Below are 27,566 nucleotides of genomic sequence, written 5' to 3' on the forward strand. Positions count from 1 at the left end.
AACCGCGACAAAAATAATTATGAACACTTCTATTTCCTTCGCCCTTCTAGAATGTTCTCCTGTTCTCGGTTTTTATGCGATTCCTCTAGATTAAAACATAATTTGGCCGAAGGCAACTAAATAGAAATTCGAATTCAAAGCCTTCATTTTTGGATTTCAATGGAGACTCTCTTCCCAGCTGGCATAGTCTCCTTTTCTTTTCTTTCCCTGGATCAGAATCCGTAATTCAGAAAGAAAAGGAAGTGAGAATTTGCCAGCAGGAAAGAGATCTTCTTTGCTTAGATTAGAAACGGTATGAAACGTGTTTTGGTCTACTTTTTATCGTGAAATAAATGTCGGGAAAATTGTCTTTTATTGTAAACCAGCAAACTTAAGCCCAAACCACTGACTTTAACCGCACAATGAAATAGGAGAGAATTTCCTCGCGCTGGCATCAGCAAAAAAAAAAAAAAACGTTTAAAACCGCTTCACAGACCTTGTATATGGCTCTGTAATTGCACTCGAAAAATGGTCGTAATACATGGGTGAGTGTGAGTGTGCCATGATGAATTGCAATAATCATCCAAGTTTTCTCGGCATTTCTAATTATACGTAAGATCTATTTTTGGTACGATAGTAAAAGCTGCTTTTTCCTCACTCATCTGCGTAGTCCTTATTGAGTTAAGCTGGTAAAAAGCTACCGACATCACAGAACTGCTTCCTGCGTTTTCTACCACACGAGTAGTCTTTATACGTATTCATGTCAAACCACAAAAAAGATGCGACCAAAAGATTTGAGGTCAAAGTTTCTGAATTTCCAGCTTCATCATTATGTTTTACTATCCTTTGGTATTAATATTTTAACTTAGCTTTTAGTTCCTTAATAATTAATGTAAGTCATTTTGTTTGACTTCGAAAAGCTCCTTACTGTGAGCTTGCCTCGCCGTGATCGTGATGCTTTCAAAAATTTTAATTGGCTGACTATTTTCTCGCGCAATGTGAATGGTCTGACACTGCCGTGACCTTGGCGTTACCGTGTCTACCCGTGTTTAGCCGTGTTACAGGTATTTGATTGGATGTCGATGAATGTGATTTTTTTAAACTAAAAATACAAAAATATAATTGAAGAATTTCAGTTCTACATTTTCAAATTTATTTTGCAATTTTAAGTTGAAATACCTTTCTAAATATCTGGTAATCAATAACATTAAAAAAAAGCATTTTTGAGGTGGTTCCATAACTAAGGAAAATGACTTTATAACTTACATATTTTGTAATTTCTTGCGAAAGTCCTAGAATCTTCTAAAAATGTAAGATTATTTTATTAAAAGTAAGATAAATATTGACGTCCACACCCACTCACGACTTTATATGTTTTAGTCCACAGTTTTTACTGTAATATATATGTATATATATATATATATATATATATATTGCTGTAATTATTCCATGAAGATAGAATGGAAGTTGATAGGTCTTGATAGATCTCATTGGATCATAAGATTTATAAAGAGGTATACATGAGTTGTTTGAAGGGTGTTGAAATTATACTAGTATATATTAATATCGATAAGAATGGGATTTACACAATAACATTTGCGATAGTTGCAATAAACCTGGATTGACGTTGAACACTTAATTTCAATTTATTTGGCACTCACAAAGTATCTCGAGCTCTCAATCCTCAGCTCAAATGAAATAGATTTTTTTTTAAATTGAATAAAATTGAGTTAGCATCCGGCAGAATGTGTGACATTGAATTAAATATTAGTTTTAGCTTTGACTGTTATCATCATGGTTTTCTAGTCAAATTATGATAAGACAATAGTTATTTGAATGGGCCAGTCTGCTAAATCAGTAAATGTCCTTTTGATGGATCCATGATCAATCATTCTATAGTAAACTTGAAATTGCGAATTACAGGATCTATATTTCTTTTTTTTTTTTTTCTTTCTTTCTATCCTTCTATTGTTCTAAATTGAAATCAAATATTATTATATAGCAGGTTCGAGCATTCAAAAAATTTTCAATATATGAATTGAACATCTTGAAACAATTATTAGGATACGAATGTTCCAGACATAGATTGAAAAGCAATATTTGATAATATCCTGTATAACTGTGGCTCTAATTATTATTGTTTCCATGGAAACTTTTTTCCAGCAGTAAAAATGTTTAAATGTTATGCAAGGAAAATATCTGCCAAAGCGAGCTTTTAAGATATATTTTAATGTTTTATATTTCATTTGTAAAGGATGAAAATCTAACAACGTTTATAGATTTTCAATTGCAGACTAAAATTCAATTCAAAAGCATGGATAGCTTAAAGCCAGTTTCCCATCTCAAAGATTCCATGACTACCCTCGTCCTTCCTAAACCTCTTGCATGATTATGACGAATTATAAATTTAATGACTTGTTTTGACAAAATGAAGCATGAGTTTGCTGAAGCAGATAAAATAACGAAGACCCTTGCAAGCTATTTTCATAAGTAGAGAACAGAGTTATTGTAGAATGTCCGCTGAAGAACTGACAAAATTCTCCAACTGTGAATCTCCATTTGTCAAAATTTATTCGTAAGTTATTGGTTTTTTCTTACAGTTGACCAGTGGGTTATTTGACGGAAGGCATTAATGATTCATTTGTCATATGATGGCATGTAAATATTAGCGGTAAAACACCAAAGTGACTATTAACATTCAAGCAGTTGTTTGCTTCAGTATTGAGAATGAGAATCTGTGCCATTCAACGCCATTCATTTTAGGTTTAGAAGAATTCTGAGTGTCCAACAGCTTGTCTATCCTTTTCTCCAAAATAACATCGTCTGAATTTTCTTGGTAATAGACAATACATTGCTATTATATAAACCGGCATCTTCAGAAGATCTCAGTGGATATTGCCATACTGGCTAGATTCCTTAACGATTTTCACATCTAGTAAACATAGCATGGTTGCATTTCAAGACCAATATCCTATTCTTCTATACTGTGTAATTGGAGCATTTCTCTCTATAGCAGAAGCATGTCAAGGTGAGTTTCTACAAAGTTTAACGTTGAATGATTAATTTTTATGTTTACTAGCACTGTTGGATAAAAAGGGCTAAAACCCTTCTCTATATGCGATGCGTAACTTTTAAAACATTTACGACCATTTGCTTAAGAGCTTGGGTCATTTTAGTTGTTCAAAAAATAATTCACGTGTATAGATATTTGCGGTCTGTGAGAGAACACAGGGTTTTTTTATTATTCTTGCTTTCTTGCCTCGAAAACCCATATTCAAAACCGTGTACTGAGTGCACTGAATAAGTGTTTGGCAACGAGTTTCCACCTCACCATTTTACTTTGCTCCTTTAACCAATATTAAGAACAATTGCAAAAGTAAAATCATCGATAAAAAGATAACTCTCAATATCGATAACGCAGCGCTTAGTTCAAGTGATATATCAGCAGCGGCTATGCAAGCTGCTATTATTGAGATCCGTCCTGAACTCTGTGCCACACATGTAATTTGTTACTTAGAACATGCATGTTAGTGCCACAGTTTAAGAACACGCGCAGCTATTCAAACCCTTGCTTGAAACCAATTAAAGCTGCAGTCATTTTTAATGCCGATATTTTTTATATCAAAGTCAATCTAGTAATTGAGACGACATCAGTAAACGACCTATGATGAAATAATTACTAAGAACCTTAGAAATATGTGTGGTGCTCGTGGTTTCGGATTTTTTTTTTTTTTTTTTTTTTTTTTTTTTTTTTGTAGTGTTCGAACCCTAAAATAGCTTCGCGCATTTTTATTCTTTATTTTCCGTCTATCTGACTCCAGAATTATCAGTCACTTTTTTAAAAATATACCGCGAGTATCATTCCGTTGTAAAACAAGGGGTAAATTAAATGAAAAAGAGGAACAAATACAATACAATGGTTCTATCTTGCCTGCTGGCCGTTATTCGAAAATAATGTAGTTCTCACGTACCATAACTGTTCAAAACTTTTATCCTGAGGTGATATATATATATTACTGATTATGGTGCTGTTATTTTGGCAAATGCTTGTGCGCATTAATTTACTTGTACTGTTTATCATTCCGATGCAATTGAAATTGCTGATGCTGATGCCGATCTGTTGGGCCTCATACAATCCTCTTTTCAGTGCTAATAATTTTGAGTCAACAGTTGATATTAATGCTTTTACTGTGACTACTAGATGAAAATGCATTTGCTTATCCTGTAACTGCTGATGTATTGCTAATAATAATGTTTTTAACAGGTATTAGTTTAAAATGCAAATATATAATTTTGCTTTAATTTGATGAGATATCAAATGTCAATAAAGAATACTAATCTTAATCTTCTAGATCTTTTAAAAGGTGTGATTCACAGGGTAGTATACGGCGTACTAATCCCTTTCATTAGGTTCCAAATCGCGGCCTTCCAATAAGTGCTGCTGCTTATCGTTTTAACGGATAATAGTTTAAAATGCAAAGATATATAGAGGATATTACACGGTAGTGCGAAGATATGAAATTTATCTTCGACTGGTGATGAAAAATATTTCACGTGTGAGCGCAGCGAACGAGTGAGATAATTTTGAACACGAGAAGATAAATTCCATACCTTCAAGCCAACGTGTAATTTTCTTTTTATTATATAGCAAATTCACAAAGAACTATTACAACGCGCCTCAAGTGAGCGGGAAAACATCGCAAGTGACGTCATTGATATCCTCACTAGTGAAGATATGGAAAATATGTTACTCAGGTCATTTTTACTAGAAGGACGGTTATTTATCTAAATAGCTAATGCAGTACTAGTTTGAACATTTTTCAGTTACGAGCAATAATGAATAAAAATCGACAGCATCTTAATCTCAGTCTTTTGAAGACGTTGTTCTGATCTTAACAAACAGTATCAAATATCCTTTTCTAAAATGTGAAATTTATCATTTTTTATTGTTGATGTTGTTGTTGTTGTTTCGATTTGTTTTGATTTGTTTTGTTTTGTTTTGCTTTTGTTTTGTTTTCGTTGTTGTTGTTGTTGTTTTGTTGTTTTTGTTTGTTTGTTTGTTTTTGTTTTGTTTTAGTTTTTTTGTTGTTGTTCTTTCGTTTTTTTGTTTTTGCTAATTTGTTGTTGTTGTTGTTTGTTGTTGTCGTTGTTGTTGTATTTGTTCATAGTAAGTTGTTTTCGTTAGGTGTAAATCCCTAATTAGTAATCTTTTCTACGTACGCCAAAACGACAAATAAATATTCAGTGGAAACTAGTTTCGTTTAATTCAGCCTGGAATTACCATGGGAGCAAGCACGTGAATGCAATGAACATGAGAATATAGTATCCTGGTTACAACAAGAAGTTCAGGCATAAGGTTGTCAACTCCGTCAGCAATGAAGGCTTACAAGGATATGGTAATGAAAGATGATCAATATGGAGAAGAACCGATTTACAGACCGAAAGAATGGAGGAGGAAAGAGAGAGAACAAGAGCCTGAGAAAGAACTTAAAAAGAAAACCTGGTTCAAGAAAGGTGGATACAGTAGTATTATATTTGTACCTGCTCTCCCTAACTCTGAGTCGAAGAAGAGATTAGAAAAGGATGTAAAAGATTCAAGCATAAAAGATCATCGAGAAAGCTGGTACAAGTATGAAGAGAATATTGCAATGATCAGATCCTTTCAAGGAGAAGAAGTGTAGGAGATAAGATTGTATCGTATGCCAAACGGGAGGGAAAGGTCCCTGTAAAGCTGCTAATGCCACATACAAGATTAAATGCACTGAGTGTAACCAGACGTACATAGGAGAGACAGCCCGCAACACATATATAAGAGGAAAAGAACATTTGCGGGAGATGGACTCCTAAAATGAAGGATCAGTATTGTGGAAGCATGCTAAAGAGAAACATCAGGGAACTATACCAAACTACACGTGCAATGTAACAGAATTATTTCAGAGAGATGCACTACTCAGAAAAGTAAGCGAAGAGGTGAAGATTAACTGAGAAAGACCTAAAATAAACACTAAAAACGAATGGAACAACATTCCGCGCGCAACAATCAATTAATTTGATTAGAGCGCGCGGCCCTTAGTGTTTGTTCGCGTGATTGTAATTTTCCTAACGGATTATAATACAGTGGACTAAAGAGGTTGAATTAAATGAAACTAGTTTCACCTGAATATTTATTTGTCGTTTTGGCGTACGTATAAAAGATTACTAGTTAGGGATTTATACCTAACAAAAACGACTTACTATGATTACGAAATCTTTTGAAGTCTCGGCTAAAACAATTTCAGAGAGTTGTTTTTGTTTGTCTTTCGTTTATAAACCTTATCATATACACGTCTGGTCATTTTATGTACCACTTATCACAATCTTGTCCACTGTTAATTTTTGGCCCTTCGATTTAGCAATGAAAGGGGTTCGCACGCGATTTGACACTTAATGTAAAACCGCAAAATCGCCCCCCCCCCCCCCCCCCCGGCGAATAAGTGCTGAATGATGTTACCTAAGATGTAACATACTATATGACTTTCAATTGATTGATCGCATTAGATCCACGAATCGTAAGGATTAGTTATTTACATTCGCAGCAGCCTAACTTAGGACTAAACTATGCTATTACAATGAGTACAATGTTTTCCTATTACAGACAATGTTGTCATTCCGGCCCTAAAGAACAGTTTATTTGTTTGTTCATGAGAGCACACTTAAGTATGGACGCAGCTTAAGCAACTAAGGCATTTTCAAGAGAATGACACGTGATCTGAAATGGGAAAACACTACGCCCAAGCCAAGTGGTCTATTTTTAAAGAAGATTTTAATAGAAACAATGATTGAAAGATCTCGGTGATAACGATTTGATTGAATAAATCCTTGGCCAAAAACGCTTTTAGAAGCACTTGCAGTTACGAATGCAGCAATACTAATTGTTGAAGTTCTGCTACTTTCTATTTGTTTTGAAACATTGATTGTACTTGAAACATTGACTGTATAAATGGACATTATTAAAGTGCTACTATGACGAAAATCGCTCAAACTTGGATTCAGCTGAAACTTCCTAAGAATACTCTTTAAAGGTCCAATAATCACTGTATGAAGTGTTTTCTCGATATTCAGGACGAAAGTATGATATTTTTACGATTATTTTTTGGAGTCTGTGACGTCATACACTCAACTTCGAACATCGCTCCATACATTTCTTTGTAGTTTATGATCAAAATATCAGTAGTAAAGGGAGAAAGAAATACCCAAACACCCCAAAATATAAATTATAGTCACAAGTAATGTGAAATAAGCACATTAGCCACCCTTTGAGCTTCATAGGAATAAAATAAATTAAGGAATTATATACAAAGAAATATATGTAGCAATGTTTGATGTTGAGTGTATGACGTCACAGACTCCAAAAATAATAATCGTAAAAATATCATACTTTCGTCCTGAATATCGAGAAAACACTTCATACAGTGATTATTGGACCTTTAGAGAGTATTCTTAGGAAGTTTCAGCTGAATCCAAGTTTGAGCGATTTTTGTCATAGTAGCACTTTAAGGTATCTTTTAACGGCATACTGTTAAAACATAATGTAATATATATCTATGTGAATGTCGTTTGACAAATTGATGGAAAGACTTCCTCAAAGACAATCTTCAATCAAAATTCGCCTTTCTTTCTTTCAAATAGTATGGTACGAAAGCGTTTAGATATATATTTCAAATATTTATTTATATGACTAAACATAAAAGCACACTGAACTTGTGGAACAGGTGTATTCAAATGACGATATTACAATATTGGAAGAATGCATCACGATAGATGGATGCATAGATTCATGGATTCATGGGCGAAGGGGGGGGGGGGAGGGTTGCAAAAACATATTGAGATAAACATATTGACTACAATAAATACAGTACCTTTTTTTTCTTTTAAGTGTCATGCAATGACCCGCTAGGATTTGAGAATGGTTTGATCGCAGACTCCCAAATATTAGGCTTAAATACTTATAATGACGATCCCCTTAAGTACGGTGCCAAGTTTGCAAGACTGAATGGCAAGAAAGGTTATCGTGGAAAACAGGGCGAGGCCGAAAGTGCATGGATAACAATTAACCTTGGGAAGCCTTTGGTCATAACTGGAATTAGTACGCAAGGATATGGAGGTGAAAGTGTATCAGAGTGGGTGAAGACGTTTCAGTTATTTTACGCTGCAAACAGTATGGAAGACTACCAATATTTCAAGGACAACAACGGAGCACAGATGGTAAGTAAAGCTGACTCTGTCTTGTTTTTCGTGCGCAAAAGCATCACTTATAATGCAGGTGCACTTGACTTGATAAACTGCAACTTACATGTGCTTTTTTTAATGGTTCTGGAGGTAGCATAAATTACATATCCCATTTCTAGTTGTGGACACGTCTCGCGTCACAGCAGAGGCTTTTCTTTAATATTTCTTATGCTGTGGCCAGCTGCAATTTAGTGGATGAAGAGCTACTCTGTGAAAATGACACTAATAAATTATTTATTTGCTTTTTTCTCTCATCCTATTTGTAGTCGCTTTAATGGTTTACTGCTATTGATTTTGTTTGGCTGCTGGCTTCTTTTCTTATGATAAGTTGACGCGCTTGCACGCGCCCGCACTTTCCGTTGCGCCATATCCTATCTATTATTGTAATGTATGTTTTATAAAAGAAATAAAAAACTTGCTTGCTGTGCTGTGTGCAGTCATAAAGCACTTGGGGATTGGCAGGACACTCGAGAAGTGTTGAGAAGAACTCCGCTACGCGTCGTGCTTCTCCTAACACTTCTCTCGTGTTATGCCAATCCCCGCGTGCTTGATGACAGCACACAGCACTCGCGCGCGCTTTCTATTTCTTCAAGACAACATATCTACAATATGATTTACCATGTTTCATTAGATCTTTCAAGGCAACAAGGACCGAAGCACCATCCGTAACAACAAAATTCCACTTCCCGTTGTAGCCTGGCGCATTATGTTATTCCCTGTTTCTTGGCATAACAATGTGGGACTTCGTATGGAACTCTATGGTTGCAATGCAGGTAAAGCCTCAATTAATTAAATGCATAGATGAGAGTGACTGCAGAGGGTTTTTAAATTTGAAGAAATATTAATATGGAAGTAACATACAAGTGTCCGCACAAAAGTCTCGAATAAACGCTGAAGACTTCGAAAGCCTTTTTTCAAGCGCAGAATTGCTGCGAGCCAGTAGGCGATTATTTCTCCGCATCCAGTCGTTGTTTATTTTCTTTTATATTTTTAGGTTATGCTTTCAATGCTTGGATGATGAGCCCGAGTACTCCATTTACAGTGGAATTCTTAAATTCTTCTAGTGAAACCTACATAAAGAAAGCCGACCAAATGATGTCTGAGGTAACATACGCATGTAGTACTGATGAAACGTTTGATGTGTAGAACGTCATCAAAACTCGCACTAAATGTTTATTTTTATCATATATAGGTAACTGCAAATCTACATGCGACATACGGATTTTTGTCCGCAGAATTAATTCGGTTCAGGTAAGAGCATTATTTGAATAAAGAATACTATTTTACTTTCATACGGTATGAATCACAAGCTATACTAAATTCTTCTTGTTGTTCTTTATTTGCAGTCCTCAAACATCCGGCAATTTATTGACCTACGCTGCAGCCGAGATCAAAATTAATTGTTTACCCAAGAAGGAACAGTATTTGGTTGGGAAGCTAAAGGCTCTTCAAAAAAACAGTCCAGATCTTTTTTCCCCATCCTTCTTTCAATTTCAGTACACGCGTAAGTTTTGGTATTGCTTTGCCAGAGTAAAATCCCACTTTTTACAAAAACTTACAAATTTCTGATTGGTTATTTTCTATCGTCAATAAGAGGACAGACAGATAAAGCTGACGTCAACGGGCGAGCGCTCTTTCCGTTGGTTGTTTTAATCACTAAAATGAGAAGTTTTTATCGTTTTTGTTAATGTAAGGAACAAATAGACATCAATTTTTTATGTGTCTGTCCTCTTGTAGACGACAAATTTCGTCATCACATTGTCAAAGTAGTAGGTTACAGTACTTTGCGGACAAGTTTGTCAAATGATCTAGCATCTCTAGCCGTCAAACTAGGAATTCTCAGATATTAAATATTCTGCTCCTTAAGACAACCACAGGTAAACGTTCCTTTTATTATCAAGGAGTTAAGCCTTGGAACGATTTAAGCGATAGCCTTAAACTTTGTAAAAATGTGCAGTCTTTAAGGCATGCACTGCGAAAAAAGCTTTTAAAGGAATTTCTTAATAATTAAATTCTTACTAATGATTACAATAATTATAATTTTTTAAATGATTCTTATAGTTGAGGTCTTTAAAATGCATTTGCATATTTAGATATATATTTTATCTTTCCTATTATATATAATAATACAACTTGTATGTTCACCTGTTTTTGAAGGGGTTTGATTTGAGATTTGCGTGCATGAGCACATATGCTATTGTATGTATTATATTGAATGACACGTTGTGATTCAATCACCTTTAGCTTTCTCAGAAAGCGATATTGATTTATTATTTTATTTTATGAAAAAAACTATTATTAAGATTCAGTCTTTAAATTTGGAAGGCTTTATGTAGTTGATCTTTACAAATAATTCTAAAGAAAATTTAGATAAAGGCTTTAAATAAATATAATTTTTTTAACTGAAAAAATTTCTTGTTATTATGTACAGATGACTGTAACTGTCCTCCACCAATAGTAACAATCAAAGGACTCAGCAAATCGGCCTCATCTCCCACTGTGGTTTATAAATCAGTAAGAATTTTCAAGCTGGAAAGTACTGTCACGTTTAACTGCAGCCAACAGAAAAAGTTCTTTACAACTTGGGAAAGTACAGCAATCAGTAAAGGGATTAGACAATTTTCTCCCATAATATCTAATTCCCAGAAAATATCTTCAGAATCAAAACAGAAAGAGAACCTGAATACAGCACTATTTAGACGATTCACGGTAGTGTATGTACGATGCAAAGTACAAATGCTCGCTGTGCCAGGAGCCCTGAGTTATGATTATGGATTTTTTAGTATCGTGACTCCACCTATTGCGGTAAATATCACGGGTAAAAGATTCTTTGTAAAAAATAACGAGGATATCGTTCTTGACGGGTCTCGATCTATAGATCCGCTTGTCCGACGCTTAAGATATAAATATCTAAAATTTACTTGGTACTGCAAGAAGAATGGCGAGCAGTATCCAAAGAGAGGCACTTCATATGTGGATATAACTAAAACAAATTCGACTCTATCATCAAGTGGTGGGTGCTTCGGCTTTGGGCCTGGAAAATTAAGCAATACAAACAGAATCTTACGATTAGACACAAAACGTATGGATGCTGGTGAATATGTTTTCAAATTGACGGTTTCTAAGAGGAGTCGTATGTCAAGTACAACCTACAAAGTGACATTATTATCTCCAACATCAGTTAATATAAGGTAGGTGCTTTGTTTTACTTTAGCTCTCATATATTTTTTGAAAATGGTAAGGTATGGTAATTAAACTTTCATTCTGGTCTATGAAATATCCTTACGCCTAGATTTTACACCGATTAACTAATTCTTATTACAAATCATGAGTGCTTTGTTCAAAAACCTAGCAATGGAATCAAATTTGAGGTAAAAATTCAGGGAAAATATTTATAAATAGGTCTGTTTTCTTCATACATCCACAGCTGTGTTAAATGTAATAAAGAGATCACCTCAAACGAAAGAATTACTTTTAATGCTAAATGCTTTGGCTACGACTGCAAAGGAAACTCGAGTTATCAATGGCGCGTCTATCAAAGGAAATATACACTGTCAAACAAGTGGATGAAGCTGGAGAATGTTTCTTCTGCAAAAGCCAAAGGTGGAACTCGATTTACAATAGAAAGTTTAAAGACCCAATTACGAACATCGCAAGGGGGAACTGTAACCTTCAAAGTTGAAGTATTGCTTATGGAAAACTCGAACTCGTTAATCGCGAAAGATGCGACTTTGTTCAAAGTAAATAGAGGTCCCCGTCTGATGAACAGCGAAACAGGGGGATGCTTTGTGTCTCCCTCTCGAGGAATAGGAATATCAACCATTTTTGTTCTGCGTTGCCGTGGATGGTACGACGAGCATTTGCCACTTAGTTATCGATTCTCTTACCATGGACAGTTTTCGACCGTTATATTTCACTCTGGACCAGAGCCAAATGTAAGCACAACTTTACCACCTGGACAAGTAACTTATGACTACAACTTGAAATTAGAAGTTGTTATAACAGATGCAAGAGGAAGTGAAAGTAAAGCAGATTTAATTGTAAAGGTATTTCCAATCGATATCATGAAAATGCGTTCAAAACGCTGTGATCGTATTTTAGATCCTATTCAGGAATGCAAAGATGTTACTGTACTGAGTACTTTTATTTTGTAAGTCATATCAATGCAAGCTATTGAGTAAATGAGAATTAAAAATTAATAAGCATTCTAACAACTTGGGATGATTAAAGGAAAAAACAATGTTCAAAAGCGCTACCTTTTTAGCGGTTATTTATTATCTGCATTTCTTGTGAATGACAGGTGGTGTGCGCTTCTAATGTCTCCCTCCACTTTGTGGTCTCTTTGCTTCTTCCTTTTTTCCCTTCACTTTCGTTTGAAATTAAAGGGACAAAGTTGATGCGAATCAGTCCCAAAAAGATTATGAATATACAAGCTTGCAATCGAAGGGTTTTTTTTTGATTTTTTTTTTTTTTTTTTTTTTTTTTTTTTTGTTTGTTAATATTTCTTATATTTTATTGCCACAGGTGGAGCCATCTAACAATGTGGAAGATTTCCAAAAATTGTTTCAGAATTTTAAGGAAACCGCTGGATCACTTGTTAATAACGGCAAAACAGACACGACTGCAGAAAATGCTTTGGCCCTAATACAGACGGTTGAAAGGATTTTTGAAAATGAATCAAGCGTCCAAAACAAGGCAAGAACGATTGTTGGTCTGTTAATTTTATACAGTAATAGTTTATAATACGTTTTGCGATCAAATTGTATTCTATTCACGGCGGTTCCACTGACTCCTGGGCCAAGTTGTACGAAGCCTGGATAGCGCTATCCGGGGGATAAATCCTTATCCAGTGGATAAGTTGATGCTGTTTTCCAATCAATTTATCCACTGGATAAGATTTATCCGCCGAATATCGCTATCTAGGCTTCGTACAACAGGGCCCTGCTTGAGAAACATATAAGTAAACCTGGGAAGCTCTACAAAGTACCATGTCATGAAGCTATTTAGTGATTTACTGAAGAATAATTATTGTCATTTATAGCCATTGTTTCACTTTCCGCGTCATGAATATGTAACCATATGCAAATTTGTCCGTATAGTTTACCCGTGACATACCAAAACAGATCAAGGGAGCGAGGGAGCAAGGGTGGGAATAACACCAAAGAAAGCAACCACATCACGTCGGGGAAGGGATTACTGCAAAACAGTACTAAAATACGAACTAGACGATCCATGATCGTGTACTCGGGCTTCTTCTTCTATTACGAAAATTGCAGCATTTTGCCCTGCAATATTGATATCCTTCAATGGTAGACTCACCATGAACATCACCAGTGTAACTTTCGCTGTATTCTAGCTGGTAATTTCCCTCTAATACTGTAAGCATTGCTGGTAATTCTGTTAGCAGTAAAAACGATTGTTGTGCAAGTTGTGACAAACTGCTATACAATTGATCCCCAATATGCATGATTTGTTTTAAGTCATCAGAGTTGGTTATCCCTTTTATTTGGTGATAAATTAAAGCACATAAACTCATTGCAACACATTGTTGCCTGGCATTTTCTCCAAATATAACTACATCCCCTTGACTATATGCTGCATTTACTGTTTTATTAGCAGTTAACATAATATGGTGGGTGACAGGACCTGGTTTTTTCTCTATATCATTAAAAAGCTTGTAATTTGCACAGTTGCTTTTATGATCTAAACTCTTATACTCACTATTTGGGAAATTACACGAAAACCACCTTATGTATTTGATATACTTATCCCTATATTTATCTGTACTGGAATTGTAAACATATCTCATTGAAGAGTTATGTTTTCCTGTTCTAAATATTGGTTTCCTTCTCATTTTTTGTACAAATCTGATACCTGGTTTGTACTGTACACTTCTCTTTTTCGTTGCAATTTTTTTTTAACAAGACAAAGAACTTTCGATAACTTAGGCGTGTTTTTACTTAAATTTCTGCATACATAACTCCTTAGTTTTCTGTTTTTCTGGAAAACCACGTTTTAATCTGTTCACTGGTACCCTGATTGGTTCATGATCGAGTCTAGATCCATGACTATCACATTCAACATGACAATTATGAAATACATACTTTGCATAAAGAGATCTGAATTCTTGTACCTTTATTGACACTAAAACATCATTTATGTTACAGACACCAAGAGTATTTACCACGTCTTCTACTAAGCACGTGCGACTCCATACGTAATACAAACCAATGTTCACAATCGCTTGTACGATATAAACACAAATGTCACAAATGGTTATTTGTGCAAAATCAAATCGTATTTTACGACTATTGAATACAGCAAAAAAAAAAAAAAACACAAATGAATCAGGATATTTAATAAGAAAGTTAAACTTAGATATTTACTTTTCAAGTTGCTTCGCTTACTATATTCTTTATCCAATATTGCGATTTGCTTGTTGTTTTTTGCTTCACCTTCGAGATTCTGCTCAAGGAGATTTTCTGTTATTTCAACATCCATTTCAGTGTCATAGTTTTCTGTTGAGTCACTAGTCATAGTTTTGGCAGTCTTTTCGAGGTTTGTGCTCGAATATAGCTAAACCCTATAGCTATAGGGTTCCTGCGGAAGACCGAGTAAAAAGTGCACTGGATTAACGTTCGGCCTATGTGGCTTTGAACCATAGTGATTATGCTAATCAATTTAATATGTCTGATTTATTATCTTGCTATAACTTAGAACAAGTTCTCCAACTTCCTACTAGAGGTTTAGCTGCAAAATCAGCCAATCCAAATGTCTTCATTCGTAGTGATTCAGATTTACTGAACAGTAAAAAAAACTTTTTAAAATAAACACATAGCCAATTTTTTCTTTAGAATAAGTAATAAAATCTTTGAATTACATGTATCTGAAAACAAAATCGCTTTGAATATAGTTGGTCGTGAACGAACGAATATTATAAAATGTTAAGCTTATGCGTTGAATATTTCAAAAAATTTCGTCTCAGTCTTTAAATTGTAATTTTTTCATGTATGTTAATAATAAGTAATAACACGATTTCGAATAATTTGCAATTTCCGAATTCTCTGAAGTACACACTCGTGCAATTTAATCCCAAGTAAATTGAACTCGAAACCGTGTTGTATATACACCTATACTTATTATACTTATTATTAGTAGTAGTAGCAGCAGCAGCAGCAGCAGCAGCAGCAGCAGCAGTAGCAGCAGCAGTAGCAGCAGCAGTAGCAGTAGCAGTAGCAGCAGTAGCAGTAGCAGCAGCAGTAGCAGTAGCAGTAGCAGTAGCAGTAGCAGTAGCAGTAGCAGTAGCAGTAGCAGTAGCAGTAGCAGTAGCAGTAGCAGCAGCAGCAGCAGTAGCAGCAGCAGTAGCAGCAGCAGTAGCAGCAGCAGTAGCAGCAGCAGTAGCAGTAGCAGTAGCAGTAGCAGTAGCAGTAGCAGTAGCAGTAGCAGTAGCAGTAGCTTCTGTAGTTATCTTAGTTTTCCTTGATTTCCTCAGCTTTATCTTTTAGTTGCAATTTTTTTGTTACTATAATAATGCTATTTATATTTGTATTTACAGATAAAAGAGGATATACTCATCAGCATTGAGCATATTAAGATGAAAAATCTTCCTGAAATAACACAAGTCGTTGCTGTTGTCGCCTTTGCAACTAACCAGAAGGGACCTTTAAACAAACGATCTATAGTAAGTAATTCTATATCAAGCTATATCAATTTTCCTACGTAAACTGTTATAATCGGAGAAGGTTATAACACTTTACCACAGGATCTTTATCCCCTTCAAACGTTCCGCATTAAGTACAGAAGGATTACATGGCCTGCTCAACAAACACAAAAATCTACTTGTTAGGGCAGCACGATATGGGTTTGTTCAATCTCTCTTTCTTCTCTGTTTAAGATCAGACTTTTTTGATTAATATTATACCTTACATAAACTTTATTTATGTCCAAACATTCTGTAAACTTATTTAGACCAAAGTTTAACTAACGTTGAGGCCTTACGTCGCGACGTACTAGTTTGCGAAAGAGAAGACAGGGGACATTGGTTTTGGACTAATTTTGGCCACGCTAGTGGCAAGTTTAATAATCAATAAACATACATAATCGTACAAAATACCAAAACCCAAAGAAGCGTTGTCTTCGGCAAAGGTTAAGGGCGAGAATAAACACGTCAAACCTAGAATGATTAAATACGATTGCAATCTAATATCTTCCATTATAACAAAGAAAGAAAGAAAGCTAACAAACTACTAATATCCAAAAGTTCAAAAATTATTGTCAAACTCATTAATAATTCCTGAGATAAAACACAACAGAAATCACGACCGTGAAGAGTGTTATAAATCTGATACAAAATTGTGTTCATTTACATAAACTTTAAGTTGGATTTTCTTGGCCAGATTCATTTTAATTTTGAAGATTTTAGTGAAACACAAAGGAACTAACCAAGACGTTTGATAAGTAATATACAGTATTCGTGTATAATATATCTGATACAACACGGCCACTCATACTGTATATATTACTTAAAACACTCATTAATAATTCATAAGCTTATGGTCCAATTGGAGCCACCATACACGTCACGTGCATGAACCTTTATAACCGATAAAGTCCTCTTCATTAGTATTCAAGTGATTTTATATAAAGACACATGTGATCCTTATATAAAGACACATGTGATCTTTATATAAAGACCACTCGAATACTATGAGGATGACTTCATCAGGGATGAAGCATGCATACATCCAAGTTTAGATGAAGACTTAGAGCTTCATCAAGGTCATAGTCAACCCTAATGATCTTTGACTAACGTGCCAGACTTTGCCTTGGCACGCAATATCCAACGTGTGGGAGCTTCTATTGAATCTGGTTGCGCATGCCCGTGTCGTCAAATCTCTATCAAAGTATAAAAATCCATGTTCGTGACGTGTATGGTGGCTCCAGTTGAACCAAAATCTTATAAATTGTTCATGAGTGTTTTAAGCAGTTCAAAAAACTCGTAGATCGTGTTTTATCAGGTATAAAAGCACTCGGCTACGCCTCGTGCTCTTATACCTGATAAAACACTCCTACTCGTTTATTAAACACTACATAATGTTAACTATATTGTGATAGAAATGATTATTATATTGCTATAATCATCATTTAAATATTTCAATTTATGCACAATTTTCGAAATTAAGTTAATTGCTTCGTAAGGCAAGACGTTTCCATATTGATTAATTTAAAGTAATGTTAATTTTTAGACAGTATACTGATATAACCATCTTAAAATGTGAACATTTGTTGAGTTGAAATGTTGTCCGACCTTTCCGATGCATAAGGTAATAATGCGCTACCGTCACTGAATGACATTCTCAGGTGACGACTTCATTGTTTATCACAAATGTTCGACACATGCTATGAAAGTAACAATACAACACGTATCGTGTAAGATGAAAATCTAACCATTCTATAATCACCCTCTTGCAGGAAAAGGCTATAAAACTGCTACAACGATCTACAAGTGCTATGGCAAGAAAGTCAAATGCGATAGTTGGTAACTTGAAAATCTTATCTACTATCAGCTCAACAGCGTTGCTAGGGATTGGAAAGATCATATCGTCATCAAATGCAGAAAATGATATTCAGGTATTAAGCACATAATATCTTGGACCAGTAGTTTCTTAACTAGGAAATCGCACGATCTCGAGTACAATTTGGAAATTAATAGACACGAGTAATGTTTTGAAAGTTCTTGTAATTGCACGAGCCTTTAGGCAAGTGCAATTAAAGAACTTTTAAAACATTACGAGTGTCTATTAATTCCAAATTGTACGAGAAGATCGTGCGATTTTTTGTTTATAGTTCACTCAACAAAATTCTAGTAAAAATTGCGAAGCGATGCCGTTCATCTTTGTCTATTTGGCGGCCGATTTTCAGTCCATCGCGCAACTGAAATGCACAAAAAAGATTAATTCTTACGGCTTTAAAATTTCATGTATTTTTTTTTAAGTATAAAATGATAGAAAATAATCAGAGTCGAGTAATTTTGTTGAGTGTACTATTACTTATACAGTAATGTATAGCAGTAATTTTTCTTATGAAATATTTTTTACAGTTAGAGGAAACTCTGAATAACCTGCATTAAACTGTTTGCAAGTGATTTTTTGTTGTTGTTGCTGTTGTTGTTGTTGTTGTTGTTGTTGTTGTTGTTGTTGTCAGGAATAAACATTTTAGCAGACGTTATACCAGCATAAGTAACTAATTATTTTCCCTTTTCAGTCTAGAAATGATACAAAGCAAGCTGTTGAGATAACAAACGCAATTGCAGACGCTCTTGTATCGATGAAGGAAGTGGGGGATTCCCCTACGGTAGTTAGATCAAAAAGCATCGATATCTTAGTGTATCGAGCAGAGCCATCTGATATTAGCGGCAAAGCAATTTCCGAAGGAAACAGTGGAGTCCAACTTCCTTCCATGGACGTTTTGTTTGGGAAGAATGGCAGTGCCCCGTACGTTGATTTTCAGGTAATCTCCCTTGGATGAGTTAGTCGAAACGGTGGCCACTAATCATGGTCAGCGCACACTTAATGTGCAAAAAGTTTATCAAGGGATTCTCGTCGAATTTCACAAACCGAACTCGGAAATACACCAACAGAACATATCGGCTTAGTGCTGGTGTCAAAAGCTCAAAAGCAATTGTTCAAAAGCAAGAGCTTATTGGTATATAACGTTTATTATCTCACTACTTTGAGGAGCTTTAATTGTCCATCACCACCCTTTTATCCAGATTCCAGTGGTCTAGTGTGCTGTATTCATAAGGACTAGAAACATAGCCTGCGTCACATCCGGAATTTTCCGAAGTTTCCGGATGTGACGCAGGCTACTAGAAAAACTGCCTTGAAATTAATGTTTGCCGTGGAAACTTGTATTTTTAAGTAGACTCATGTTCATTTGAAATCTTTGTTTTCTTCTTGTAGATGATTATGCATTCCAAAAACCCATATGCTTGGGATTCTGCTTCCAACCTTGTTACATCAAGTGTTTTAGATATAAATTTAAAGTTAAGTTCGGGGAAAATGTCTGTATCAAACTTGGAAAAGCCCATAGGCATCACAGTTGCAACAAAGAAGTTGGAGGCCACTCCGACCTCTGGACCCGAAACAAAATACTTCGCCAAGCCATCAAATGGGTCTAACAACTTAAGATATCATTCTTTCAACTTGAACTCTAAATTACATACCGTAGAGTTTAAAATTGTTCCCGATCTTGGTGTTTCACTGAACGTGTACGTACGCTCTGGCCAAAGACCTACCACCCAACATTTTAATCTTACAAGAAGGATACCGGACTTTACACCATGTAATCCTCCACGGAACCACACCTTGATAGAATGCAGCACTGACCCTTTTGTTATCAGGATCACAAGCAAAATGACCGGGAAATTAGGGATCCATTACCTTGGTATTCAATATCTTATGGAAGATTCTAACTCAATTGACGTTAACAAAAGTCGGAGTCAAGAAGTACGCTCATTGCGTGAAAGAAGAGACTGTGAAGACAGCAGAAGAAGAAAAAAGAGATCATGTGTTGGTGTAAAGGATCCACCGACAACTCCGGCTCCTACGCCACTCACAATTATTCCTGTTTATGATGTGAACACCGATGTGAATTACACACTAACATCAACGGTGTCTTTTTGCGGATACTGGTCTGAGGAAAAGGAAAAATGGACAACTGACGGATGCAAAGTAAGTACTATAAGATCTACATAGTAGTCTCTTTCACGGTTCCTCTGTATCATATTGAATATTTTATATTCATTAACGAACATCAAAAAGAGATGAACGGTGAACGACATATTTACAAACTAAACTCAACTGAACAGAAAAGTTGAAAAGGAAAACGGAAAGCACTTTGTAGCATCCTCCAGAACGATGAAAGACACTGCGATGTCTTATTGTCAATAGAAAAATAAACAACTCACCGTCCGTCTCGTTCATTTTTTATATCTATTCAATATGGCAAAGGAAGTAGAAAAGTATTCTGTTGATAAAACACGCGACGATAGAGTTTGATCAGTATTTTTACTTATTAAAGAGAACCCTTTATTATTTTATTCCAACCTCGAGATAATTAGATATAATACAAGTTTTTTCCTGGTAAAAGTACTAGTCGGACTAGTAAGACTTCATACTGACATATTAATTGCCATACAATAATCTAATCTTACCTAATTGCGCTACTTTTTTTTCTGTTCATTTGTTTAAGTTCTTAATGTTCCTGTTGTTGTTGTTATTATTATTATTATTATTATTATTATTATTATTATTATTATTATTATTATTATTATCATTATCATCATCATTTTTATCAAAGTTGTTATTGCTTTTTAATGTTAACAGGTTGGAAAAATGTCAGGCAATGGCAAGATCAACTGTCTGTGTAATCATTTGTCTGCTTTTGGAGGCGATTTCTTCGTAGCTCCTAATCCCATCGACTTTGATAAAGTTTTCTTGGAATTTGGTCGGCTTGGTGAAACCGGAAATTATGTAGTTCTGTCAACTGTCTGTGTGTTGTGGGCTTTGTACGTTTTAGGGCTACTGGTTGTCAGAAGAGCTGATATCTTGGACAAGAAAAAGGTCATTTGCAGCATATTTACTATGTGTTTTCATTGCAACTGGTTAGGAAAAGCATTGTTCAGCGATTATTGAGATGATGGTGGGATCTGATTGATTTGATATTTGATTTTTATAACTTGAGGGGCACGTGACCACACCACCCCCCCCCCCTCCCCTCTCCCCCATCATTCCCCTTCCCCCCTTTCCACCAAAAAAGTTTGCTTTTGGCAACAAAATGTTGTTCATTCGTCGTGCGGGTTTCCTGTGGATTTGGTGGGAAAATGGTACTTCTCCACCCCCATAATCGCTACGCCTTCTTAATTCAAATAGTTCCTTGTAGGTTGTTGTCAAATTCATAATAGTTTCGTTTTATCAACCATAAATTTAGTAAATATGATTTTCTTATTCCAATATTTCAGGTTGTTGTGGAAGTGATTCCATGCGAGGGTGATTGCTCGATTACTTATCAATATAAGATATCCATAGAAACTGGCATGTGGTTTGGTAATGGTACTACCGCTGACGTCAGCATTGCTATCTACGGATCAACGAACACTTCTGGCATGATTCAGCTTACAAATTCAGAAACTGATAAATACTTTTTTTCTAGAAGCAGCGTAAATACGTTCATCATTTCTTTGCCATATTCACTAGGAAACATTTACCAAGTTAAAGTTCAGCACAACAATGGAGGTTCGGATCCGTCATGGTTTCTGAAGGACATTTTGATATTTGATATGAGTTCAGATGAGAAATGGTTCTTTTTAGCTAATCGTTGGATTGCTGTCCACAAACACGACGGAAAATTGGAATGCACACTTAAAGATACCAAATCTGACGGCAGTATAGGTTTTATGAGCGCTTTTCATTCCAGAGTTAGTAAGAAACTGGGAGAATCACACTTGTGGATATCATTATTCAGTCGACCACCACAAAATCCCTTCACGCGATGTCAAAGACTATCCTGTTGTTTGTCAATCATATTTGCTGCTATGGTAACCAACGCAATGTTCTATAGATTCGGGATAGAGCCTAAAGATACAATACGCATTGGTAGTTTCAAGATAAGTTGGACTGAAATAAAAATAGGAATGCAAAGTGCTTTCATTGCCGTCCCAGTGAACATTCTATTGGTGCTTATCTTCAAAAATATAAAGCATCTGGACCATACAACTACAGATAACGATGTAGAGCTAGAAAAAACATCTAGTGGAGTTTTACCAGGGTTCTTTCTTTACATAGCATGGGTACTTTGTTTGTCACTGGCCGCTGTATCTTCTGCATTTATTGTGTTTTACAGTCTTCAATGGGGTACCAGTACTTCCAATCAATGGCTAAAGTCCATAATGGTATCACTGGTAGAAGATTCGTGTGTAATTCAGCCAGTCAAAATCGTTTTTGTAGCTTTCTTGCTATCTCTCATTTTGAGGCGTCCCGAAGACCACGACACTGTGAATATTCTACCAATAAAAGCAAAGAGGATTTCGGTTAAGGGGACTGCTTCACATCCTTCTTCAGAGGAGCTAGAAAACAGCCGTCGCTTCAAATCCCAAAAATTAAAGCTCACACTGGCACTTATTGAGATTGCTCTTTTCGTCTTCTTTATTATACTGCTTATAATCGTTGTCTATGGAAATCGAGGAAACTCAAGATTCAATATAACTGATTGCCTGAAGAACACTTTTAAAAATTTTGAAAAGGTTTGTATTAAAGGATCTTTTCCCTGTAAAAATAAATAATTCGGCAAATGACTAACATTTTTAAACTTACCATCTCAATTAATGCTGTGGTACTTTAACAAAAGGATTTATCACACAGAACTATTACCAGGGCCCAGTTGTACGAAGGAGGGAGGGAGGGGTTAGTGCTGTCTAACGGTTAAAATTTATCCAGTTAATAAATTAAATAACAAACATTATTTTTTTCCGGTCCGGTATCCTAAAAAATCGTTCGTTCTAATTGGCTGTTTGAGCGGGCGGTATGTCAGTATCTGCCCGCGCGCGCGGTCCGGTATCCTTTGCCGCTAAACGACAACACAAAAGGATTACAAAAACAAGTAAAAAACATACGGGAAAAAATAAATAAGTTATTTCCCGTCCTATAATCGGTCGGGATAGGGAAAAACTGTGCTCTCGGTCTTGCAAACGTATATTCAAGACCTCGGGCACAGTTTTTCCCTATCCGGACCGATTATAGAACGGTAAATAACATATATGTATCAGGTGAACTGATTAGGCGCGCAAAATCCTCGCAGCTACCTCTATATCATCGTGTGGTTAGAATAATTTTATTTCTTTATCAACAGATCACTAATCTGAAAATGTTCTGGGCTTGGACAAGAAATCAATTTCTTCAAGAGGTGTACAACATCACGTGGTACAACAATCAAGCTTTTAATGGACCCGAAGGCTTTATCGGCAACAGAGACATGTTTTTAGTTGGCATGCCTCGACTGAGACAAATTAGAATAAAACCAGGTAACGACACTTTGAGGGGGGAAAAGTGGACAAACATGTTGATCAATGTTATGCATAAATCACGTCCTAGCATCATTCTAGGCTTTTCTTAATTTTAATGCATTTTCTCTCGTTCTTTTGTTCGTTTGTTCGTACAGTCATTCGTTTATGGGTAGGTTGCTTAGTTAGTAGTTTTCCGTTTAAAACGTCTGTCAAATAATGGATTAACATTTTTAACTTAATTTTTGCACCCTAGATCCACTTTGTCTCGATGGTACGACTTCGATAGAAATACTACACTTCAAGAGGTGCATATCTTCCTATTCAGCCAAAAAAGAAGAAACATCAAGGTACAATTTGATTGGGTGGACACCTATTCGAAATACATCAATTTACCATTCCCTCTTCAAATTGGAAAAAGTGTGTCCAAAACCTTGGCGTTACCACACAGCAAGAGAACTGTCGGTGCTTCCCATAGGAGGAGGAGCGTCCGTTTATTATGGAGGCGGCTTTGTTGCCGATCTTGGTTACGATCTCAAAACTGCCCAGAACGTTTTAACAAATTTACATCAAAATAGGTGGCTAGACAACTTAACTGTTGCTGTTTTGGTAGAATTTACCATATTTGAACCAAGTAGCCATTTGTTCTCAAGTGTAAGACTTTTGTGTGAAAGACTTCCTACTGGAGGATTGAATTTAGTATCCAAATTCCATACCATTCCCGTCTATTTTCGTAAAGCAGGATCATCTAATGTGAGCCAGGCATTCTTGCCTCTGTTTATGATTGTAGTAATTCTACTGTTTGTCGTTGAACTCGTTCGAATCTTTAAAGGTCGCTTGGACTACTTTCTAGAAGTGTGGAATTGGTTTAGTTTATCCCAGTGTTTTGGTTCAATGGCAACAGTGGTCATCTTCTTCTTCAAGCAAAAGTACACCACAGCTTTTGTTCAAAGAATTCAACACAATCCCTACGAAACAACAAGCTCTGACATTCTAATTTTATGGTCAGATGTCGAGGCTTACGTATTATCATTTGTTATCTTCGTTACGACTCTAAAATGCTTACGGCTTATTCGTTTCAATAGCCATGTTTGCCAGATGACGTCTACTTTAAAGATATCTGGAAAGTTCCTGTCTTCTTATATGGTATCGTTCGTGGTCATTATCCTTGCATTTACCGAGATAGCCAGTACATGTTTTGGATCTGTATTCCTTACGTATTCCACCTTCGTACGAACAATTGGAACGTTGCTTCAGCAACTCATCGGGGGCCGACTTTACTTTACTGCAATTCGTTCTATTGATCCAGTACTTGGACCAATATACACATTTTCTTATATCTTTGTGGCTAATGTATTCCTTTTGAACATGTTCATTTCTATATTAAATGAATGCTATTCATCCGTTCGGGGCTCCTTTGAAACTTTTTCGGATGCTGAACTTGGAGATTTACTGATTGCGTCTCTCAAAAACCTTGCAGACCAAACGATAATGAAAGCAAAGATGACGGTCAAGAAGATTATCCGTAGAAAAAGAGGCGCTTACGACGTTTCAGAGGAAAAGTATCGCTGTCACTCTTTGTCAACTGCCACTTTAAGGTCAAAATATATGAAATTCAAAAAAGCACTTCACGACAAAAATCTAAGAGGACGCCAAGGAAATTACAACTTTAAAGTCATTGAAGATAGCAATGGATATTGCTTTCACGTTATTCCGACTGAGGTCGTCCTACATTGTGATTATTCTGATATTCTAGGTATTTCTTATAAACCTCTGAGCCCTTATGATATTCAGGAAGCGAGAAAAGAATGCACGATAACATCATTATCCCCAACTCCAAGTCTGACATCCTTTGATTCTGACTGGAGTTTAAGTAATGCACACAAGGATGATCATCCCATACCAATTGCCCAAAAAGAATATCCTAATACAAGCGAAAGTGACTACGAAGACGAGAATGCGCAGCTTGAGGACATTAAAGGCAGCTTGTTAGACATCAAAAATTGTTTGATGTCCTTGCCTTCAGTTTCGTCGTCAGCAAATGACAGTGCTTATGAGAACAGTTCAGGGTTGCTTTGGGAGCCGTTTAGTGGTAGTGAAGATGATGTCTATTTCGATTATTTTGAGGCGGTTATCTCACCGCATGGAACATTATCAAAGCATTAGATTGCACGCCATATATCGATTTAAAAAAATTAATAGCCATGTAGCGCTTTTGGTGCACCACGTGTACACGAGCCCTTTAACAATACTTTGAGTACTGATTATACATGAAGTAAATAGTTGGATGTTAAAATAGCTCTTGATTTGAGTGATGCGTCTTTAAGTTAAGAAAAGTTAAGTTGGGAAAGAGTTTCCAAAATTAGAAGCAAATATCCCAAAAACTGAGGATTCTTAAACTCCAGTGTATGTGGTCTTAGCCACATACATTGGACAAATCCAAAACTTCCTTATTTTGTTATTCTAATCAATTTCTGCTTTTGTTTACCGAACTCATATTCTGGAGTTTAAGAGTCGTTAACTTTGCCATGTAGAAAGACTAGTTTGGAATAATATGTATTAAATACACACAATAGTACAAACAACGAGCTCTTCTCACGTCCCAAAACTGAAAAGGATCTAATATATAAGACTGCGGTAATTTATAAAGTATAAAAAACTCCTGGAGGAATACGGTCACTAAATTGTTCTAGAGAATGCAATAAGAAAACCTTGTAGGGATAACTCAGAATTGAATAAAGCCTCAAGATTGTCATAGAAGAAACTAAGTGGTTTATAGTAGGTGAAATTTCAGAAAACTCCGCATTCGCATTGAATGTAAAACAAACTACCAAGAGTCCAAACTTTTTTTCGTCGATCAATTCATGAAGTTTAAGTGCCTCTTTACATTTACTACACCCGCTTTTTAACTGCTCCATCAGGTAATCTAACTCAATAATTCGCTTTCCTTCAATAATATTTGGTGTTTGTTTTCAAGTTTTTCTCGCTTGATCTTTTTCATCTAGTGTTTGTCGCTTCACCGGTACTCTATTTCTGACAAATCTACCATCTAGTCGTCGTTTTCTCCTTTTCGCAACTTTGACTTTTATTTTTACAGTACTATTAAACTATCCCATATAGACACCCATGAAAAAATTGCTATTAAAACAACAACAACAAAAAAAAGATTTCGAGTTAGTGCTGTTTATATTTTTGAAAACATTGGAGTTCCTGTGGATTGCGTAATGTGCGCAGTAAAAGTGCGCGCTGACAACTGTACCCACCATCCTTAAGAACATTCGAGGGCATTTCTCGCGCTCAGCTTTTTACCCATGACGAGTTTAATTAGTGCGCGTGCGCTCGTCGTGATGACGTCAATCGAATGTTTTGATGAGCAAGATATCATTACTAACAACTTTTTTTTTCTTTGTCTTAAAATCAAGATACTACCAAAATCTACAAAATATGTAAATCTAAACAATTCTGATTGCAAGAGAATGTTTGACCCCAAATTTATGTTATTTATGTTTATGCCTAGTTTTAAAAGCCTGATAGCAACTTCATAACTTAATTTGCCTACGAACATTAAGTAAAATTGATTTTTCAATTTCCAAAATATTTATTTTAGCTGTTTTAATGAAAAAAACGTTGTATCTCACTCGCAATGCATTTTGGGATACAGGTGGATCCTACTCTGACTTGCACTTATAAGTGACCTACACTTGCCATAAGGCAAATACGCGAAAAAGATAAGGATTTCACACCTCCCGTGAAGTGCGAGTTCTTTGCGAACGAAGAAAAAAACTTTGAGAAAGTCTATTTGCATGCGGAAACCACTGTTAATTTAATATGCAAGGGAATTTTTTGTTTAGTATTAGATATTCCTACACATTCGTATGCGGTGCATATAGGGTTTTTCTCGGGGTTTTTTAATTGAATGATGAGTTTCTCTCTAGAAGTGCCACTGCGAAATTTAATGTTATTTATCTAGTTCCTCTTGCATACCAATCAATATATATCTCCCATGCATATTTTTTACAAGGTCATTTTTCCCAAATCTTCCCTGGAACATTTCAAAGCCGTCCCCGAAAAAAAGGGAAACTAAACAATGAAAATAAGAAGGAGGGGTTTACATGGTTTAGAATCAGTGCAACAGCAGGCCAAGTCGAATTGTTATTTCTGAAGTTTGGAATAATCTATTTTTTTATATGCTAAAATTGAATTCCGAATTTTGGAATTTTTGAGCCTCGTTTTCGTTAATCGGGAAGATCCGCAACGACAT

At 35.7% G+C, this 27,566-nt stretch overlaps 1 protein-coding gene across 1 annotated transcript; it reads left to right on the forward strand.

The window, feature by feature from the left end:
- The first annotated feature begins 2,642 nt into the window (after positions 1-2,642).
- Positions 2,643-26,426, forward strand: LOC116305606 (polycystin family receptor for egg jelly). The gene is made up of 17 exons (XM_031715552.2): positions 2,643-3,007; positions 7,895-8,223; positions 8,879-9,020; positions 9,242-9,351; positions 9,440-9,498; positions 9,594-9,751; positions 10,679-11,438; positions 11,675-12,293; positions 12,772-12,942; positions 15,803-15,928; positions 17,719-17,877; positions 18,511-18,756; positions 19,209-19,979; positions 20,634-20,870; positions 21,269-22,549; positions 23,155-23,326; positions 23,562-26,426. The coding sequence occupies exons 1-17, from the start codon at positions 2,926-2,928 to the stop codon at positions 25,469-25,471; spliced, it is 7,332 nt and encodes a 2,443-aa protein (XP_031571412.2). The 5' UTR covers positions 2,643-2,925; the 3' UTR covers positions 25,472-26,426.
- The last annotated feature ends 1,140 nt before the right edge of the window (positions 26,427-27,566 follow it).

This window comes from Actinia tenebrosa, unplaced genomic scaffold, assembly GCF_029948245.1.
Source record: "Actinia tenebrosa isolate PJP-AT-01 unplaced genomic scaffold, QUT_ActTen_1.0 PGA_scaffold8__29_contigs__length_14323225, whole genome shotgun sequence".
Taxonomy (NCBI): Eukaryota; Metazoa; Cnidaria; class Anthozoa; order Actiniaria; family Actiniidae; genus Actinia; species Actinia tenebrosa.

What these genes read in the sequence shown, in the direction of transcription:
- LOC116305606 (XM_031715552.2), top strand. Translation starts at nt 2,926, where the DNA reads ATGGTTGCATTTCAAGACCAATATCCTATTCTTCTATACTGTGTAATT. An exon ending in AAGCAGATTTAATTGTAAAG is followed by an intron (nt 12,294 to 12,771) that starts GTATTTCCAATC and finishes TTATTGCCACAG; the next exon opens with GTGGAGCCATCTAACAATGT. An exon ending in CTTTAAACAAACGATCTATA is followed by an intron (nt 15,929 to 17,718) that starts GTAAGTAATTCT and finishes ACCCTCTTGCAG; the next exon opens with GAAAAGGCTATAAAACTGCT.